At 40.4% G+C, this 17,576-nt stretch overlaps 1 protein-coding gene across 2 annotated transcripts in view; it reads left to right on the top strand.

Annotated features, from left to right (window-relative positions):
* Nucleotides 1–17,576, top strand: part of LOC125461278 (probable phospholipid-transporting ATPase IIA) — a 161,413-nt gene that overhangs the window by 39,527 nt on the left and 104,310 nt on the right. For both annotated transcript variants that reach the window (XM_048549846.2, XM_048549845.2), the window contains exons 4-7: nucleotides 111–219; nucleotides 9,867–9,925; nucleotides 13,428–13,479; nucleotides 14,162–14,256. In XM_048549846.2, coding sequence (XP_048405803.1) covers nucleotides 111–219; nucleotides 9,867–9,925; nucleotides 13,428–13,479; nucleotides 14,162–14,256 — 315 coding nt within the window. The remainder of the gene's footprint in view (nucleotides 1–110; nucleotides 220–9,866; nucleotides 9,926–13,427; nucleotides 13,480–14,161; nucleotides 14,257–17,576) is intronic.

Raw genomic sequence — 17,576 nt, 5'->3', positions numbered from 1 at the left:
TTTTAGTTTGTTAAATACCAGCTCCTGCCATTATGTTTTGTGAGGGTAAAGCATGGAGATAAGATTGTTTGCGTAAATCTATTGACTTTCATCTTATTCTTGGTTTGCAGGGTTTTGTGTTGGCCGTGACAGTCATCCGAGAGGCAGTGGAGGAGATCCGATGTTATGTCCGTGACAAAGAAGTGAACTCCCAGATCTACAGCAAGCTCACAGCAAGAGGTCAGCACCTAAGGCCCTGCTCCTGCTTCTTGTATCCTGTTGCCAGCTGCTAAAACAGTGGGATTCAACTAAATTGAACAACATTTCAAATCAAAGACTCTGTTCTGAAAGAGCATATGTGTTGTTTCTGCACTGCTATACAAGTGATTTGACAGAGCCCCCTCCATTCTTCACTCCTGGAGATTTATAATGCATCTGTCATTTGTGTAGCAAAAGTTGCTTAGTTAAAAAAAATTGGACTGCTGTTAGTTCCAAACTTAGTTTAGGTTCAGTGCTTTAAGTCTCCTTTAATAGAAGATTTTTAAGTAAATGTAAATCTTCTTCACCCTCCTCTCTCAAAAAAAAATACAGTGGTGCGTTATCGATGCCCCCGGCATTAACACTGAATAATATAAAAGCCTATGAATATGGAGATCAAATACATATAAATCAATTAAATGTAAACTAAAACTTGTGAAATATCACCTGTAATACAGAACTGATCTCCATAAGTTTTTGCTTGAACCTCCACTTCAGCTTAACTGTATCAACTTGTGGATTAGTAATTGTGATCCTCACAAGTACAAATTAGAGACTTGATTGTTGTACTTGAATTTTATAAGCAAGCTGCTGTGAATTCCCCCTTATTTTCTATAACCTATGGGAAGAATCCTGTGTGTGGCTTTCAAAGACCTGCAGAGATGTTTAAGAGTACGAACAAATGACCAAGTGCACTGAAAGATATACAGTGCTGACAGGGCTCTGAGCTGACCTCATTTTTTATGAGATGGCTGCTGTGTTTAACCCTGACAGATGGCCATAACAGTGCCATGAAATCTCAATGTTGTGGAACTAATCCAATCTGAGATGGGGTATGCAAGGTTGGGACAGTGAACTGAACACAACATGCTTTTACTAACCAGCACTCTTCCTTTAAGGTGTAATTTGTATTTCTGAATTCTTTAAAGGTTTTATAACTGATTTTTTTCTATGATTAGTCAATTTTCCTTTGAATCATTCTTTTGGAACTAAAATGTTGCTCTCTGACATAAAATGAGCGTGTTTGAGTCTGAATACTCTTTCTTCCAAGAGTACCATTTATGTCCATTAATCAATTGGAAGCATTTCTAAAAAGCTCAATAATAAAATAGTTCAATAATTACTGAATGAATATGTTCCCAAATGTAGATTGAGGTAGTGGTGAGTAGAACATTCTGGAACTTAGTTGACCAACTACAGTGACTGTTGGCTCATGCTCACAACAGCTGATGGTGATAATAGACAGAATCCTTTGTTCTTCCAATACGCATCTCTCCCATTTCTTATTTCTGTTCAAGTTTAACAGAAATAAAAGAAAGAAGTATGCTGGAAGGCCAATTCAATATTGTTCATTTTGCACTATTGCCTGAAGTTAAAATTAATTCCAAGTATTTCTTTGGGATGCTTAGTTTGTAAGTGCACTCCCCAGCGTAAACTGAGCCACATAGATCCAAAAGTTTCATAGCTGCTTGACATTTATATTGAGATAGCTGAAGTCCAGTGGATGTCAGTGGGAGAAAAATCTACCAGATTTTTTGCCCAGCCTTTCTCCTCAGTGACACATACTGGAATGAATGAATATTGAATGAGGACAGGACTGCATCTAGATGTGATGTCCTGAACACCCAAATGGTTGTGATACACTACACAGTGAAATAATGTGAGAGTGATAGCCTTTGACATCATGGCCGCGTTTGACTGAGTGCGGCATCAAGGAGTCCTAGCCGAACTAGAATCATTGGATGTCAGGGGACAAACTCTCCACTAGTTGGAGGCTCAGTAGCAGCAGTGTGGACTATCTCACAGGATGCACTCCAGTAATTCACCCAAGATCCTCAGACAGCACCTTCCAAACCCACAACCACTTCCATCTAGAAGGACAAAGACAGCAGATACAGAGGAATCACCACCGCCCCACCCCCCCCCCACCCCACACACACACACACCCGCCCTGTAAGGTCCCCTCCAAGCCACCCAACATCCTGACTTGGAAATATATTGCTGTTTCTTTACTTTTACTTTGTCATAATCCTGAAATTCCCTTAGTAAGGGCATTGTGGGTCAACCCACAGCAGGTAACTGCAGCAGTTCAAGAAGGAAGCCGACCGTCACCTTCTAAAGGGCAACTAGGGACAGGCAATAAATGTTGGTCATCAGCAGTGCCCACATCTCATGATAATGAATGAAAAAAGCAAAATAGTTGAGTGGCACTCACCATCTACGCTCACAAATGAATAAAATTTTGCTGAGATAGAAACCAAGAAACTGCCCCCAGAGAAATGTGAAAATTCAGAAAAAAGTAATATATTTTTGTCTATTCCAGGATGAGGTTTCATTTACTGCTCATTGGTACTTGCACCTTGAAAAGATGGTGATGAGCTGCTTTCTTAAGCCACTGCAGTCTTTATGGTTTAATTGCACGCACCATGCTTTAGGGGAGAAAGTTTGAGATTTTGACACAGCGTAGTTAATAAATGGCTATATATTTCCCTGTGCAACTTTGGGGTGGAATCAGTAGTCGTATGGACAATTATGGAGACCCTGCGTTGATTTCGTAAGGAAAAATCGTGTTTGCCGAACCTGCTGAAGTTTTTTGCAGCAGTAACAGGAAAGATTGAGTGGGTAATGCTTAGAATGTGCGTCCTAAAGGGTGTTGGTACAGTGTTGTAGAACAAGCTTGTGAGAAGTGTTAGAGCTCATGGAGTAAAAGGGATACTGGCAATGTGGAAACAGAATTGGCTGGATGACAGGATACAGACAGTTATAATTAATGGATTTTTTTGGGCTGTTGGAAGGTATGTTGGAACTCTTCAGGAAATCGATATTGGGGTCATTACTTTTCCAGATGTATATTAATGGCCTAGACCACAGTGAGCAATGGACAATTTCAAAGTTTGTGAATGATACAATACTTGGTAAGGGGAGGACAGTGTAGAGCTTCAAAATGACATTGACAATTAGTTGAGTGGGCAGATAGCTGGCAGATGGGCCTCGATGCAGGGAAGTGTGAGGCATTACATTTTGGTTGTTAAAAATATGGACAGACATTATAATTAAAGGACATTACCCCAAAGGATGTTCAGGTGCAGCGACAGCCAGTTTGTGAAAGCTGTCAGACCACGTACAGCAAGCAGTTAATAACACATACAATATCCTAGGCTTGTAGGTGGATAAAGTACAAGAGCAAGAAAGTTATGGTAAATCTGTATAGGACACTTGTTAGACATCAGTTGGAGTATTGTGTACTGTTCTGGGTGTCACTCCTAAAGAAGGATGTGACTGTTTTGAAGAAAGTACAAATAAAGTTTCCAAGGGGTGGTGCATTGGCTCAATGGTTAGCACTGTTGCCTCAGCGCCAGTGACCCAAGTTCAATTGCACCCTTAGGCACCGATCCATGTGGAGTTTGCACAATCTCCCCTTGTCCATGTGGGTTTTGTCTGGGTGCTCCGGTTTCCTCTCTCAGCCCAAAGAGGCACAGCGTTGGAGGATTGGCCATGCTAAATTGCCCATAGTGTTCAGGGAAGTGCAGGTTAGGTGATATGGGATATGCAGGTCCAGGGTTGGAAGGGGTGCGATTCTCTTCATGGGGCTGGTGTGTATTTAATGGGCCAAATGGCCTGCTTCCACACTGTAGGGATTCTATGGAGAATGGTTCCAGGGTTGATAAACTTCAGTTGAAAATAGTTTGGGAAAATTGGGATTGTTTTCCTTGGTGAGGAGATTTGATATAACTTTTTCATGAGGCGTCCCTACAGAGTAGACTCCTGGGGAAGGAGGGGGAGCTGTTACCATTTATTAAAATAATTTGAAAAAGAGGCAATATGAAAATTGCTGGCTGAGTGTACAAGTATGTATGGTCTGGAGTGTAGTGCCTGGAAGTTTATTTGTGGGCATTACTGCTGAGGACAATGAGTTTTTTAATTGTCCACTGCCATTCATGTGGCAGGACTGCAGGGATGGTGATAATGAGCTGCTTTCTTCTGCTGCTGTAGTCCTTGTGTTGGGACACGCACTGTGCTGTGAGGGAGGGAGTTCTAGGGTTTTGATCCAGTGTCATTGAACCAAAGGCAATACAGTTCCATGTCAGGACTACGTGTAACTCAGAGAAATTTGCAATGTGTGATGTTCCTGCGCATCTGCTTTTCTAAGTGGTAGAGGTCCCAGGTTTGGAAGGAAACTTGGTGAGTTGTTCCAGTGCATCTTACAGTTACTGCTGTTAGCATGTGTCATTGGTGGATAAGGTGCTAATCAAGTGAGCTGTTTTGTCCTGGATGACATCGCAGGTTTTCTTTTGAATATTGTTGGAGCTGCACTCATCCAGGCAAGTGGAGACTATTCCAGTATACTTCTGATTTGTGCCTTGTAGATGGTGGACTGGCTTGGGAAGACAAGGTGAGTTACTTGCCCCACTATTATTTGTTCTTTTACAGCTGTACTTAAGTGGCATGTCTGGTTCATTTTCTGGTCAATGGCGAAGACTAGGACATGGGTAGAGGAGGGTGTCTGCAATAGTAATGCTATTAAATGTCAAATGATAATGGTTCGATTGTCCCTTTTTTTGGAGGTTGTAATTTCCTGGCATGTGTGTGGTGTGATTGTTAGTTTCCTTTTATGTCTGGATTTCATTTACATCTTGCGACATTTGGACTCAGACTAATACAGTGTCTGAGGAGGTGCGAATAGTTCTGCACATTGATGTTTAGGGGAGGCAGCTGCAAATGGGCCATTCAAGAGGGCACTAGATGGTTGTAATTCTAATAAGGTGCACAGTTACAGAGGAAAAGTGGGAGATCAGCACTATATTAAAATGCTGAGCAAATCACAGACACAATGGACAGGATGACCTCCTGTTCCAGGACAATTGTGTGTGAGACCTGGAGGGGAATTTGCAAAAAGTGATATTTCCAAATGTGTTGCTCTTATTCATTTTCATGGTTGAGATTACAGGAATTCTGTTGAAAGATGCTTTGGAGATTTTTTTCTGCAGTGCACCCATAAAGTTAGTACAAGTTGTATACCGGTGGCGGAGGAAGTGAATGTTTAAGATAGAGGATGAACTTCTGATCAATCTGGCTGTTATTCCTCAGGGTGGTGTTCAGTTTCTTGTGTGTTGTTGAAGTTATATTCAGTTATGTAATTACTGAGTATTTCTTCAAAATCTAGACGTGCTTGAAGATAGTGGATAGGGTACCAGGAGGTGAATTCCCAGCTTCTGACCGGCACATGTAGCCACATCATTTCTGTGGCTGATCCCTCTGAATTTTCTAGCTTGTAACTCCCAGAATGGTTGCAGTTTCAGTGATGATGCTGTTGAATGTTGAAACAAGATGGTTAGATTCTCTACTGAAGGACTGTGAGACTGAATCATATAGTTGGAGCACTTATTTGAGACAGATGCATTCACCACAGTTCATAACTTGTGTTTCCAAAGTTTGCATTTGTTGTGAAAGAGAAAATTGCCTGAGAATTAACTAATGATCCATCAACATTTTTGGTATTTTCTATCTGAATTGAAGCAGCTGCCATTTACTGTGTGTATTGGGTGTTCTTCAGTGTTTTGTCCCTGCGACTGCACTTAATGTATGAACCTAGGTAGTGAACACTGACAAATAATTAAGTTTAGGAACCACGGCTGATTCTTACCCATCAGCTGGAAGCTCAGGCAAGTGCAAAGTAAAATGTTGAAGTTGTGAATATTCTGATTCATTGGAGCCCATGGGTTGAGAGACAGATGGAAATGGTAACACGGATATGCACTCGTGGTGGAAGCTCAAGAAACTTTGCATCAGGCTTCCACTCTTTAAATGGAAGAAATAGTAATTCATGCAAGATTGGTGTCAAACAAGGTGACAGAATTACTGAGTCAGTTAAGAGTTGAAGCAGTTCACTTTACATATGGGAGCTGCCACCATTCCTGCAAATTTATCAATAAAGCTGGGACCTTCTGTTCTGACTTATTTCTGAACTACATCAGGTACTGCCTTCTGTTTAGAATGCAATGAGGTGTGCTAACTAGCCTTTCAAAAGAAGTGATTATCTCAGCAAAAGATAGCAGTATATTCCAAAACCAGTCTTAGTGTGCATAATGTTTATTATACAAAAGGGATGATTTTAAAACGAGAAAGAATGCCACAGTCAGAACTTTTGGCTGCCACTGCTCGGAATGAGGTGGGGCTAAAAATGAGTGCCAAGCTCATCTTTTCCTGCCTTCATTTACAGGGTAGGTGGTACTCTTTGGCCAGTTAAGGATGCAGGGGTGTGTGTGCGTGCATATGTGTGGGTTGTTGCCCCTAAGTACAACATGCTCTCAGCCTCTTGATGCTATTCAGTGGCAGGATATTGCTTCAGGTGATGTCTTTGGGACCAAAACTGCAACCACAGGCAACTCATTGCCTGATGGCTGTGACTGCCTCTGCAATAAATCTCAGCCTGCAACTCAAAAATATTCCCAGAATGTCCTTTATTTTTTTTTAATTCTCCTTTCAAGTGTGCAGGAATTTCATTTTGATGAGGTGATCCAAGTTCAAAAATCTGGTAGGGTTTTGCATTTACTACTCTCCTTGGTATAATGCAAGGATCTGTTGCTCTGTGTCATTTGACTGGTTGGCTGTTAAGTGGTAGAGACTGAACAAATGCATTTGTTGTGAACCAGAACGAAGAGAAATAATTCTGACTTTATTGGTTTCAATCTGTTAGTTTTATGATTTCATTTATTATTCTTTTCTGTTAGTATTTTAATTATTTGCTACAACATTCGACCTGAACCACACTGCGTGAGATATAAGGCTCATGTTTGATGGCACTAGGTGCAAAGTGGAAGTATTAGCAATTGGTGCTTATTGCTGAACTGTCAAGGAGCAGGGCTGGTTATTGTTAACTTGAAGCTGCATCCTGTAGGAGATGTAAATAATGTGTTTTAAGCAATAAAGCCACTGTGACCCTTGTCATTTCTGCTAATTTCCTCCTGAACTGACTGCCTGCTTGGTAATAAATGTCATACGTTGCAGGTTATTACTGCAGCTGGGCTTAAGGTTCTCTTCCGTAACATCTTGGAAAAGACTTCCTCAAACAAAATGCATTGAAAACATCCATGCTGAAAAACCCCAAAGTCTTTGTATTCATTGATTGTGTTGTCTCTATGTCGTTATATAATCATATCACTTTCTTGTAAGTTGTGCTTTGTAAGCAAAAAACTATCATACTTAAACTCTGCTGAAGGGGACTTTGTGTTTTATTTAAACTGAACATAGACTCAAAAATCTTGTAGTTGTTATGTAGTCACTTCATATGATTACAGAAGGTTGTCTTACATTATGTGTAAATAAATGTTTTAATTTTTTCCTCCCCTCATTTCATCAACAGATATTGACACCTATTTTATGGCGTAGTGGCAATGCCCCTGCCCCTACCCCTAGGCCAGAAGCTCCAGGTTGCAGTGTCACCTCAGGGCATCATGGTCATAGATCACGTGTCATAACATGAACGAACCAGTTGATTGTCAATCTGTAAATCTTTCTATAATGGTTTTGATAAGGGATAAGTGCAGGAGAGTGTTCTGATTGACCAGAATCATGTGGAAGCTGGAGCACCACCGTCCCTCCACAATAAAAGACTCCTCATCGCAAATTTTGGTCATGAACAAGTACATTCCTCATTCTCCTCACCACCAACCCCTTCTTTCTCCAAAGGGTTTGAGCGAATCAGGTGGTTTTATAACAAACAACAACGGTTTCACGGTCCCTATTTATATTAGTTTTCAATTCCAGAGTTATTAAGTGAATATATATTCCACCAGTTACCATAATGGGAATTGAACCCATGCCCTTCGGGCTTTGTCTTGAGCTTTAAGATTACTAGTCTAACGATGCCACCACTATACCACCACCTCCCATTGAACCTGCCTGTTCTGTACACACTTTCTTTTTACTACTCTGGTTTGATTTTCTGACTTGCCTAGCTGCAGTCTTTGTTAAGGATAACCCTGAGCAAACTGTTATTGAGGACAGACTCAACATGGAACCTGAATATTGCCTTTGAGTTGCGTTTGGACACTTCCTGTTGGCCAAGCCAGAAGCGTTGACAGCGGTTTGGAAAATTATCAGGAAGTCAACTGAAGATAGAATAAAGAGAATTTACCCACTCAGCAAAACATCATCATCTGACGTTCTTATGTTTGTCTGCGCCTCTTGAATATTTAAATTGCTTTCATGAAGGCTAATGGACCATCCCTTAATGGATTTTATTTTTGTAATTATTGGGTGTTACAACTATAGTGAACGTCATTTTCTGTGCTGAAGTGCAACTACAGCAGTAATTGTAAAGCTTTGAGATTGTCTCATGTTTAGTTAGAATACAATGTATTCTTCAGCAATGCAGTGTGCTGGAAGTGCCATTCTGAGGCTTGGTAGATTGTGATGCAGTTATTGATTTTTTTTTAAATCAACTTTGCTTTTGAGCACTTCGATATAAAATCTTGCAGTAGATAAACTTCCTTGTCATTTTTCTTGATTAAGTCAAAATGCCCTTCCTTAATGCTGCCTCAGAATATCATAAAACTCATTTCTGTTTGATGCGTCTTTCTCCCTGTCCATTTGTTACCTCAGGGAGTTGGGAGAAAGGACAATGTTTCTGTATCATTCTTTCTGAGAACATTATAGTGGGATTCAAACTTTGATAACTGCCCACAGAGAATGGCAACATTTAGCATTGAGTAATTCAAAAAGGTGACTCCCAACACTGGATTTTGCTTCAGGAGTCTGGGTTTGGGTTTCAACCCTGCACCATGTTGAAATGCAGTGCCCAGCCAATTAGGGCAGACTTGCTGTTAAACCTGTATAGTGGATGGCATCCAAAACTAGAGGGCTAATAGGAGACCCTCTATGTATGTGGAATAGAGAAGGGTAATCTCCATCTTGAGCGTCCGTAAACTCAATGTTTTAGAAAACATACAGAGGGATGGAGGCCAGAATTGCCGGTCTGCTTTTGTGGAAGGGAAAGATCTCAGTTGGTGTACTGTAGCTGCAGTTGTCCTCGTTTTGACATGGCAGCTGTGGAGGAAGCGTTTCAGAAACCCACTGGAGCGCTGACTCCCTGTTCTACTGCCAGGAAGTCCCATACCATCATCCAGGATTCACCTGCCAGCAGGGACCTGTCTACTGAAAGGAAAATTTCACTCGGCACAGAGGATGAGCTTCAATAGACTCCTTAACTGATTTAATTAGCTACCTGTAACTAAAGAGTAAGCAGCGTATTTGCCCTGATCTAGGCTTTTTCTCAAAATGGTTCCACACCGGCCTATGGCAGGAAATTCCAGATCCACTGCCTTCTGGTTTCACCCCATCAGCCTTTAACAACCAGCCCCAGACCTGCAGTGCCAATTAATCTTCCTCAGATGCAGGAAGAGTGTAATTTCTGTCCCCAAGCAGGTAAAGATTGCCACTGTGAATAAACATTAATAACTTCCTTTATAGGAAATGGATTTATACAGATGCTGAGAAAGAAAATGTATTTTCCTCAGCTCTGATATGGCAGTCCCTGTCTTTCAGTTGCCAGTGTAAAGGTGTATTAGATGCAATCTGTGATTTTGATAAAGTTCATCCTGACATGTATTCTTCCTTTGTCACTGTAGGGACTATGGTTGTCAAGAGTTCAAACATACAAGTGGGAGATTTGATTATTGTTGATAAGGTTAGTATTTTCGTTTGGATTTAAGTATAATGATTTATTTCAAATAAAGTTGCAATGATATGGGAAAGATATTAGAAACATCTGGAAACTGAAAATGTAATAAAGAGTAGTCAGCACAGTTTTCAACTAGGAAGATCATATTTGAGCAAACTTATCTGGTTTTGTGACAGTAATAATGGTGAAAATGTCAATGTTCACTGCAATTACACCTCTGAAATTGACAGCAGCTTTTGGAGTTCACATGTGTAGTTAAACATGAATTGTTGAACTTGTCAATGAGGGTGCATGGCTGATGTTTGCCCAGAGTGTAATCACTAAGGAATCATTTAATTGATGAGGATTTCTCCTCTTGTACTATTAGTCTATTTTGTACAAACCATGTGACAAAGTATTGAATGAGATGTAATTGGGTTTATTTTAATAATTATTGTCAAAACCTCCTTGCCTGAAACAGTAAATTTATATTTGATGTTTAAAAAATCTGTATGTTAAGTTTTTTTTTAAATCTTGTCTGATATTTTAGCTGTTTTGCTTAGGTCCATGCTTATGGTCCCGTTAATTTTGTCACTATCTGTAATATTTAAAGGGGTGGAGTAATTCAGAGCTTTTTAACTTCTGGCTTGCTATCTGGGGATGTACTTTAATATGGTTGGCTGCTTAACCTGCTTGATGACATCACAGTTACTAGGTACCTGGGGAATTCCTTCGACTGGGTGACAAATTCACACAAACATAGGGCTCATTAAGACTTTTTGGAAGTTTTTGTTGAGGTCAAAGATTCTAATGGCATAAGTTGTGTAATAAAAGCAAATTAATTATTGACAGGAAATGTAATTTCGTAGCAGATCCTGATTTAAAAAAAATAAATGTATGGAAATCTTGAACAGCTTGTAGTGATTTTTAACCTGGAAATAGTACAGTGAAGGAAACTTCTTAGAAATGTTGAGGGAATCTAATTGGTTTTTAACAATAACAAAAACAGAAGTTCCTGGAAAAACTCAACAGATCTGGCAGCATCTGAGAAGAAGAAAATCAGAGTTAACGTTTTGAATCTGGTGACCCTTCCTCAGAACTGATGGTAACTGGGTAAATGCTGATTTATATGCAGAAGATAGGGAGCAGGAGGGGATAAGGAGTAAATGATAGCTGGGAATAGAACCCAGAGAGAGAGAAGATCAGTTGGATAGACAAAGGAATTGTTAACTATCTGGCTAGGACGGTGAATAGCTGTTAATGGGTACTGTTAGTGACTATCAATAGGTAGTGTGTAATGAAAGACTATGTGATAACAAGGCCTGGTGTTTGGAGTAGGGGGCTAGGACATGAGAGAGTTTGGTTTGAACAATGTTTGGAAAGGAATGTCAGATTTGCCATCAATTATAAAGGGATCAGTCAGAAAAGTGATAGAAAGAGTCATGAACAATCAAGTCATCTATCAAGCAGCACCGTATTACAATAATGGGTTTGGTTACTTTGAGTTTGCGTTCTGCCAGGGGCATGTAGCTCCCGGCCTTATTAAAGTTTTGGTTCAAACATGGACAAAAGAGCTGAACTCCAAACGTGAAGTGAGAGTGCATGTCCTTGATGTTGAGACCGTGTTTGACTGAGTGTGGAGTCAAGGAGTCTGAAAAAAATTAGAATTAATGGATATTAGGTAGAAAATTCTCACTGTTGAGTCAGTGTGAAGGGGAAATTATGTTTGATAAATTTAGTAGCGTTCTTTGAAGCTATAACAAGCAGAGTTGATAAAGGGAAAATGGCAGATATTGTGTATTTGCATTTCCAGGAAGTATTCTCTGAGGTGTCATGTAAAGTATTATTTTACAAGGTAGAACTTTATGGTATTTGAGATTGTGTGTTAGCATGGATTGGAGATTGATTAAAACAGACTGTTGGGATTAATGGGTCTGTTTCAGGTTGGAAAGATGTAACTGGTGGATTGCCACAAAGATTAGCCCTTGGGTCCCAATTGTCTGTGTTCATGACGTGGAGGAGCGGAGAGTCTTTATGTATCCAAATTTGGTGCTGATGTAAAAATAGGTGGGATGGCATGTTGTGATGTGGTCATAAAGAGTCTGCAAGAGGATACAGAAAGCTTGAGGGAGTGGCCATAAGCTTAGCAGATGGAGTTTACTTTAGGAAGGTGTGAGGACATTCACTTTGGTAAGAAGAATCAAACGAATTATAAAATTCATGTGGTAAGCAGCTTACCTCCTGACTGCCCAGATTTGGTCTGCTATCCAGAAGGCACAAGTTGGGTGTGTGATGGTATACTGGATGGCATACTTTCCTGGAAAGCTCCAACAACACCAAGAAGCTTGACACCTTCCAGAACAAATCAGTCCACTTAATTGACACCTCATCCACAAATGTTCACTCCCTTAGGTGCACTGTAGCAGATATCTCCCAAGATGCAGTGCAAAAATTACCAAGGCTCCTCAGATAGCACTTTTAGAAACCAACGTTGCTACCATCTAGATGGACGGACCAGGACAGCAGATGAACCTGCCAGTCACTCTCCATCCTACTGTCACTATGCCAGAACTTGTAACTCCTTCCTAACAGCATGGTGAATGTGCCTGCACTAAATAGATCTTAGCAGTTAATGGAGGCTGCTTATCATCACCTTCACAATAGCAATAGGGATAAGCAATAAATCATGTTGAGCCAGCATAGCTCACGTGCTGTGAGTTATTAGCATAAATTGTGCATTTCTTGAATAATGATAAAGACTACTCAATGTGATCTGGTGAACATTAATCCTAAAGCAATACAAACATGAAAGGAGATAACAATAAATCACCTGGGTAGACATATAAAGGACATTTGAAGAAACTATTGCTATATAGAATAAAGAAGAGATAGAAGGTGATCAGCATGCAGGTGCATACACAAAGAGAAAGTAGAGACAGAAAAGGGGACACTGAATTTGTTTGATGTGAAGACAGAAAAGCTCCTGTTGAAAAGGTCACTTTTCTGTTTGCTAGTAATAAAAATCATTGAATTCCAGAAGATCCAGAGGAGCTAGGTGTTTTTGGTTGGTTGGTTGGCCTGTTGAAAAGGAACTCTGAAAGACAACACTGCTGGCATGAGAGAGAGGGTGATTCCTGGACATGCATCTTGTCAGCGTTACTCATATCCTCAGGGACCGTGGATAGAATGAGGCTATCAGTGAATGTGACTCAAGGCTCACAGCAGTCAAATGAGAATGTGAGAGTGTTCCATACTGAAGCTGACTTAGACAGCTTTGGAATTGCATGTACTGAGGGAATGATATAGGTGCTTGTAGTTATTACAACATATCTCTTAGACTGACTATTTAAAAAATAATTTTGTCTTCAGTTTGAAGCGTTAGTTATCTATTATTTCTTGTTTAATTTATATTGATTCTGCTTCATGTTCACTAAATGCTACAAGAAGTGAAATGTTGTTGGTAACTTCATTTGGGAGCCATTTGTTAATTTTGGTTATTTCTGTTGATTTCTGATTTTCACTTACACAGAATCAGAGGGTACCTGCTGACATGATTTTCCTCCGAACATCAGACAAAAGTGGTAAGTATCACACTCAGCAATTTATGTAAAATTTGAAGGGATTCCCTCCCAACTGCTTTCTGAAGCTTGGAGGCGTGGGCTGGTTGAGCATAGCTGGCACACTGTCTGAAGTGGGTGGTGAAAGGGCCATATTGTTGGATAGGTGTGAAATACCACAGATGCTGGATATCTGGAGTAAAGACAGAAAAAAGCTGTCCAAACTCAGCAGGTCTAGCAACATCTGTGCAGAGAGGTGTTTTGAGCCGGACATGATTCTTCTTCAAAACTGAAAGGAGGTGGAAGATTGTGAAAAATCTGTCTCTCTCTCTCTCTCTCTATCTCTCCACAGATGCAAATCCTCTTCCTTGGGTGGGTCTGCATGACATTAGTACTAATTCTGAATGTTTCTAAATATGATTTAAAAGTGAAATTAAAAATTCAGTTACTTACATAGGTTTTCTTTTGAAGATTGATTTGGAAAGTTAAGAAGTACTCTGGTTAGTTCTCAGTACATTTAGATTTATGTTTTATTGCTGATAATTGAAGTTATGTAGTTTCAACTTGTTTTTAATGTTCTCTAAGTGAACGTGAATGATGGCGAGAGCCATTTGGTATACTTCCCGTCATCTTTGTGGTGGCATTAATGCAACTGTATTCTTTTCCTACATTTTGTTGCATGTGTTATCTCCATTCTGTTTTCCAGGCTCTTGTTTTATTCGTACAGACCAGCTAGATGGTGAGACTGATTGGAAGATGCGTTTGCCTGTTGGCTGTACTCAGAGATTACCCATTGCAGCTGTAAGTATCGTAGAAACAACGAGGACTATTCCACTCTCCTTTGACCAGCAATTTCTCCATGGGGGGGATAGGTGACAGAATTGTCTTCTAATGTTTTCTAGCCTTCTGCCCTGCCTCATGTACAAATACCATCTCAGCAGTTGTGATTTGCTCCTCCATTGAATCATAGAATCCCTACCGTGTGGAAACAAGCCTTTCAGCCCAAAAAGCCTGCACCAACCCTTGGAGCATCCTACCCAGACCCATCCCCCTATAACCCACCTAAACTATACTTCCCTGAACACTACGGGCAATTTAGCATGGCCAATCCACCTAGCCTGCACATCTTTGGACTGTGGGAGGAAACCGGAGCACCTGGAGGAAACCCACGCAGACACTGGGAGAATGTGCAAACTCCGCACAGACAATCGCCCGAGGCTGGAATTGAATCCGGGTCTCTGATGCTGTGAGGCAGCAGTGCTAACCACTGAGCCACTGTGCTTCTCTGATTTTCTTTTTGCCAAACTGTATGGTTAGATGTTGGAGCAAGTGAAAATACCTCAAGAAGATAGCCTTCTATATTGTCACCCATTACCAGCAACATAACTAATCCTTATCTAAAGATCCTTTCCTACTTGGCCATTTCAAAATATTTTAAAAATAATTTTGCCTGCATAACAAGGAGACTTTGTAATTTCTGTTGTAGAGATTACTGACTGCCCCCATCTTCCAGACATATTAGCAATTGTGAATGGTTCAGTTTACATAACTACAGTGTGATCATCTGCCTGCGCTTGATTAACTGACCTGAGCAGGCACCATTTATAACGATGTCACCATTAGCTTGGGTGCCTCCTGAATGTTTAAAGGTATCCAGTGACCTCTGCTTGAATTGTATGCAAGGATGGTCACCATTGGGCTTATCTGTGGATGCTGCCCATAGTTGTCACTCATTCTATGCCTAAACTCATGCTTTGAGGAGGAATCAGTGTGTGGCCAGTGCTCATTGAACCCTATCCCAGCTTGGACACCCCTGTCCCTTGCACAACTGGAATAAAAATGATAAGCCAAATAATGACGCATTAAGATGATGGTGAAAAACCTCAGGTGGTTGGTTTTATAGGGCTTTAAAAGGAGAGAAAAGCCCTTAGAAACAAAATTCCAGAGTGTTGTCTCGGTAATTGAAATACTGAAGGGAGGAAGGATCAGAGGTAGTGGAAGAGAGAATTCTGGAGGACTGTATTAGTAAAAAGAATAAGGACCAGCCTGTAGATGAATTTAAACATGATGAACACATTAATGTTGAAACACAGAAACCAAAATATGTCGGTAAAGATAGAAGTGATCGGTGAGTGAGTCGGTGTTGAGTGGTACCTGGGTAGTAGAATTTTGAATGGGCTAAAACTCAGAACTTACCTATAGAGGACTGAAAGAGTCAAAGTGGCAAGATATCAATGAGAGACTCAATCATAAATTGACTGAGACACTTCATAGTGTTGCAGTAGTGCAATTGAATATATGATGTGCAGGATATGGAGCCAAAAGTTAAACTCAGGACCAAATAAGGTACAGCATTTCAAAACGTTTGTGGATAGCATCAGTGGGATAATTGCTTTGGCTCAGGAAGCAATGGCTCTGATCTTTTTCAATGTTTATCTTGTTGAATTTCCATGTTGGGCTAAGTCTTGTTGTCAGACTAATGTGGGTGGAGAGAGGACATGGAGAGTTAGAGTGTTGCACATGTGAATGCTGACTTTCTGAGCACAGTTTTAACTTCAGAAGTAATGGTTTGGTTTCATCAAAAGTTAAAGAGCAAACCTTCTGAAAATTTAACCCACCCCACTCTAAGCCTGACCACTTCTGGTTGCAACAGATGATGGGCAAATAACCAATCAGTTTGTGGGAAGTAAATTACTGCATTAAATATTAAAATGAGAATGCATACTTATATTTTACTGGGGATTCTAGTTTTAGCCTCAGATGATTGGCTGTCCCAGGCCTTGGGAAACTCAGCAGCTTAAACTAGAGGGGAGATCCTGAATCTATAAGCGTATAGGTTTCTAGGACTGCTCATGGATCAGGAGGAGCAGCAGTATTTTCTCCATGCCCCTCAAGATAATATGTAAGCATCCCCCACACCTATCCCTACTCCAATATCTGGTTCCCAGTCTCCACAAACCATGACTGGACTCAAACCCATCCCTTCCACAACCTCTTTCACAGCCCCACCTACTTAGTTTTGTAGGTTTTAGTTCTACCAAGCAGGAAGGCGTTATGCTGATAATGAATGGAAACCCCCATGTAAAGGCTCCTTACAGTAAATTTCTACAGGTCAGTTGTGTTTATGCTGGGTTTCCCAACTCCTCAACAGCACAGAATTTGCCCAAGGGTTGGCTCTGAATGATATCCCCAAGGGACAGGGCACAGATACTGTAAAAATTTGAGAACTGTGCTTTGAAATTGCAAACTTCCACTTGTATGGTGTTCTGCTGAAACATTAGTTTAAATATGAAAGTGGCTGGAGAAATAAAAGATCTTTGCTGTATTCCAACATTTCTGTTCTGACCTAGGCCTGAATACTTACTCCCAAGCTCAGTCAGGAATCTAATGTGGGATGGAGCACAGAGAAAACATTGGGAAAATGAGGGAGAGTCAGAGTATACAGAAAACAGAAAGCCTGGCGTTTGGGACGGCGGAGTGGTGGTCTTGACTTGGTGGTTGAGACACAGAGGTAGCTTGAACCCAGGGCAGCAGATTACTGAGAAACACTGGCACACAGCAAATGATCAGAAAGAGTACTGGAGGCACAAATGGGTGGAGGGCAGGGGGCGGGAAGTCACCCATCTGTCAGACCAAACTTGTTTTAAGGATCATGTAGAAGGTCAATATGAAACCTCAAAAAATCCTTTATTCAATTTGTATGACAGGATTTGGAGTTATATTATTGCTTCCCAGGGTTAGTGCTATCCTGTAAATGATTAATATAGTCTGCTTAACTGAAACATATAAAGGTGTAGATTTATATACAAGATATTATATGTGGTTATTTGAATTACAACAAAACAGCACATACAAATAAACAAAAGGCAAGCATTCTGGCTTCATGTACTTGGCGTATATCAGGACATTTCCAAAGTGTTCAACCTGCACTTTTCTTTCAACAAACAGCAATAAATCTTTTGATCTCAAAAAAAACTAATTTTTTTGTAGATGGAAATGACATTGAGAATCTATAAAGTCAATGACAATTAACCTTTTCCCATGAATGAGACTGGTGTCAGTTTATCTTCATATGCTACCTGTCAGATTATGGTGCTTTTTTTAATGCTAACAACTTGAGG

This window comes from Stegostoma tigrinum, chromosome 19 (genome assembly GCF_030684315.1).
Source record: "Stegostoma tigrinum isolate sSteTig4 chromosome 19, sSteTig4.hap1, whole genome shotgun sequence".
NCBI classification, from domain to species: domain Eukaryota; kingdom Metazoa; phylum Chordata; class Chondrichthyes; order Orectolobiformes; family Stegostomatidae; genus Stegostoma; species Stegostoma tigrinum.
The sequence above is the reverse complement of the archived record's forward strand: the minus strand, read 5'-3'. Positions and strand labels throughout refer to the sequence as shown.